General features: G+C 42.0%; 1 protein-coding gene across 5 annotated transcripts in view; it reads left to right on the top strand.

Moving 5' to 3' along the window:
* The first annotated feature begins 305 nt into the window (after window positions 1–305).
* Window positions 306–3,918, top strand: part of afap1 (actin filament associated protein 1) — a 57,060-nt gene continuing 53,447 nt past the window's right edge. For 3 of the 5 annotated variants that reach the window (XM_087178648.1, XM_087178649.1, XM_023423844.2), the window contains exon 1: window positions 308–575. In XM_087178648.1, the coding sequence (XP_087034774.1) occupies window positions 539–575 (37 nt within the window). In that variant the 5' untranslated portion in view covers window positions 308–538. Of the gene's footprint in view, window positions 576–3,918 lie in introns of all 5 variants that reach the window. The other 2 variants (XM_023423840.2, XM_087178647.1) reach the window with 2 other exon arrangements.

The following is a 3,918-nucleotide window of genomic DNA, read 5'->3' as shown; positions in this document are numbered from 1 at the left end:
AATAGAGTAGGTGAGCACTTGATATAGTAATAAACACTGAAAACTGAAAAGTACAAAAAAAAAAACCAAAGCAAAAATAACATCCCGTCATGCCAAGATGCAAAAATTAGTTGAATCTGAACAGTTAAGGGATTTGAAACCAAGTCAAGTATAATTCAACAGTCTAACGCGTTTATGTACGTTAAAAAAGTGATAACTCCATAATCCGGGGAGGGAAATTCCTTTTTTCCGACATTCTTTAAACACAGCATAACTATCCATGCAGGCAGTTTGAGGGAGAGAGAGCGGGTGGGATAGAGAGACATTTGGAGAAGGGAAAGTAAGGAGGAGGAGACAGATCCGGAGAAAAAGTTTGAAAGAGAAGGAGAGACGTTCCAGTGGTCGGCTTGGTAGAAAGGGAATAAGCGGAGGTTGAAACAGGAGACAGAAAACGGCACAAAGTCGGTGTGTGGGGATTTTTACTTCTTCCGAGGAGCTGTTGGGCACGCGCCTGCTCCTGTGTGCGTTGTCGGGCGGATTAGATGAGGATCACTTCACGATGAGGAGCGACCCTGTTCTGTTCACGACCAGTAGGGGTGAGTGGCTCAACCTGCGGCTTTTTTCTGACCACGAAAAATCACTGTTCCGTTCTTCATTTACAGGAATAGAGTTTACAGTGAATTTATTGCTCTGTATCACACAGAGCATCCCTTTAATAATTATGGAAGTTTGGTTTTTCATGAGCCGCTAGCATAGTTTACAGTGGCAGTTTGTTGCCGATATTTCCATCTCGCTTGCTAGGCTATTAGTCGATAGTTGGTTTGGTATTCCTGTTATTTGAATGTACTTGAAGTTTGTTCATGTTAACATTTAGACATAATAATTTTTCTCTGGTGGATTGTCCGCCATAAGTAATGGTTTAATATCAGAATTCATTTTAAAGTTGCATCACTCGAAGCACGAGCGCACGCCTGCACTTTACGCACGCGCTGGAAAGAGCCTGTGGTGAAATTCATCTGAAAAAAAGTTTGAAAGGAGCAGTGTTTATAAAAGGTAGGCTAGTTTCTCTCACAGACAGGGAGGGGATTAGAGGGAGGGAGTCAAGGGGGAGACACTGTGGCGAGACAGTTGGCTCCTGACATTGTCGTTAGGGTTGTGGTCAGTTGTCAAGTGTCCATGTAGTATGAACTTCACGCCAAACTCCATTCAGTCATCTGCCAATTTAATGTGGCTTTACTTACTGCAAAAAATGTATCCCTGATAAATGTGAAGCAGGACCTTTTGATACTTTTGTTGTGAGGAGTTCAGACCTTGACCTTTTTCATGAGCTAAGCATTCCATGTAGCACTTAAATTGATTAAACAGAAACTTTAAGGCGTAGTTCAGGCTGCTCATTGCTGCTACCTACCACAGTGGAATTTGGTGGAATGATCATAGGATTAACAGGAGAGCCACATGAACTTGCAGTACTCACTTGACTGACTGGATGGAACATACAACAGAGCAAGAGTCCTCTTTACCTTCACTGACTCCCAATGTGAAAACTAATGCTTTCTTTTTTAGTTAATTTTTTCTTAGTTAGTTGTTAAAGTTGTCATCATCTTTCTTGTATCTTGAGAAACAAGTCTGTTTGTCATTACCTCATAATTGCTAGACAACAGATCCGGATATATCAACAAAACCTATTATTAAACCTTCTTAACCTATTAACACAAGCTTCAGTGAAACATAAAATATGGCATGAGTAAGATTCATATAAATTACTGTAAGTAATGCTAAGAAACTCTGCTGGAGCCATTCTCTGTACTCTGCACTCTGTACACTTTTATCTGACCTGTAGGGTATGAACATGGGGCTTCTGTCCTAGCACCCAGAGCAGGAGACAGGAAAACCTACCTTAGTCAGTCTGGCCACCCTTTTGGCCTTTAGTTAGACTTCTAGGCTCACTTAAATGCTAATGAGATTAAATAAATCGAATTTATGTATATGTCCAGTGGTAAGGGTCTTTTATTTTCTTAGTCTCTTTTCTTAGTCTCTTTCATAGTCCATCCACCTCTATGGGTCTATTCATAAAAGTTATTGAAAGCATTGCTATTCATGCACTTAGCTTATTTTCTATCAGATTACACAGCTCAATTTAAGATACCAGTGCCAAGTCACATAGTACACAGTTCATCGTTGAGGTAACGCCACACTGCAACCAGAGGTTTGCTAACATGATCCTAGAATGACAACACAAAGGCTCCATATCTCCAATGTCTCTTGCTTGCGGCAGTGCATGGAGTCCTACAATAACAGGACCTCTGCTAGCAGCTGCTGGGTATCAGGTAGCCCGGCGGTGCTTCTCTGCCCAGCACTTGGTGAGGTTCTGACAGACATCCATTGTGTACAGGGGTTGTAATCTTGTCTTAGCAGCACATGAGAAAGTAGCAGATCATGTTTTGGTTTGGGATTTGGATGAGGGTTTAAACAGTGTGAGTTCAAGACATACAATATGCAGGTATGTAATAGATGGTTAACCCAGCAAGTTTACCCTGTTTTCCGAGGTCCATTCATAGGAATGAGGACAGCACGTTTTAGGGGAAAAGCCATTACTTAAGGCCTCAATCTCTTTTTTTGGTTTATATTAGTGATAGTAGATACATTGTAATGTAATGCAATGAAATAAAGCCTCATTGTACTCACTGCATATTAATAACCACCAAACAATCAGTGCTATTTAGTCTTGGCAATGATGGTTACCTTGGTGTTACTTTTGAAGCAGATAATCACAACAATTGTCCAAATGTCCCAGCAAGTCCTCGCTCAAACGGACTCCCACTACCATGTTTTGAGGGCAAAAATGTGTTAAATTGTTTATTGCCACTTATTTTATTACATTTAGCAGCTTTCCTCAGAGAAACCCTGCGTTGATGAGCAATTAATTGGGGTGTTAGTGATGTGGGCAGAATGGGTACATGATGTCACTGTTCTGGCCCAGTTGATCCTGCTTTAGAGTCAGGGGGTTGCTTTCCTTCTCTGTCTCTCCACCTTGTTCAGAACTCCCATTTGCCCCAATGATGATTGAAGTTTAAAAGGTTTTGTCTGTCAGACGTGAGCCCCTTCTTTTTGGTGGCAGGGGGAAGACAGATCCCAGGAGTGGAGAGGAGAGATGAGGAGAAATTAGTTTGTAATCTCTCCCTCCTTCCCTCCAAAGCTGGCCTGTCAGTAAGCTGGCATGCGGGAACAGAGACTTTAATTTCGGGCGGACTAATCATAGCCCTCCCAGCCTTCTCCCTGTGTCAATATCCATCTGGAAAAACAGTGGAAGAAGGATGAGGATATCAGGCCAAGCTAGAGCACAATCCAGAAGACCTTGACTTATGCCAAATAGCACAGTTTCATATGGCTTAAATGAACTGGCAACCAGCCTACTGATATAACATCATCAACCAAGCATTAACATTTGGACTCCTGCCTCAAAATGTAAAACTAACAGTTGAAATAGTGTTATTTAGTCTTGGCATTGATGGTTACCTTGGTAATTTGGGTCCATTAGGAGATGATCGCTTCTGATGAGCCTCACAAGGCGTTTTTAATAGGCTTATTCTTGTAATAGGATGAGCCTGTTAGCTTGTTATGCTGTCTGTCTTGGACAAAGCTTTTAGGATTACAAGACCAAAGCTGCGTTGGTGGCGTGCCATGATGGGGGGGTGTGGCATAGCTAATTTAGTGGAGGTGATGTAGAGTGTGTGGGGGTTCACATAGCATGAGGTCTGGCAGATTAAGGGAGGTTCTCCAGTCGAGACAACAACCACAACAAAGGAATGGCTGAGGAATAGATTTGGAGAAATGGATGCACTCGTGAGCACATAATGTGTTGGCATGTGTAATTTCCATGTGTTTATGTGAGTGTTATGCCAAGTTCTGACTTGTGTTTGCCTCTGCTTGTCTAGTTAC

The sequence above is a fragment of the Seriola lalandi genome, unplaced genomic scaffold (genome assembly GCF_002814215.2).
Source record: "Seriola lalandi dorsalis isolate HSWRI2012SDOR001 ecotype SW California unplaced genomic scaffold, Sedor1 jcf7180002054694, whole genome shotgun sequence".
NCBI classification, from domain to species: Eukaryota; Metazoa; Chordata; class Actinopteri; order Carangiformes; family Carangidae; genus Seriola; species Seriola lalandi.
This window is presented reverse-complemented; position numbering and strand designations above follow the sequence as displayed.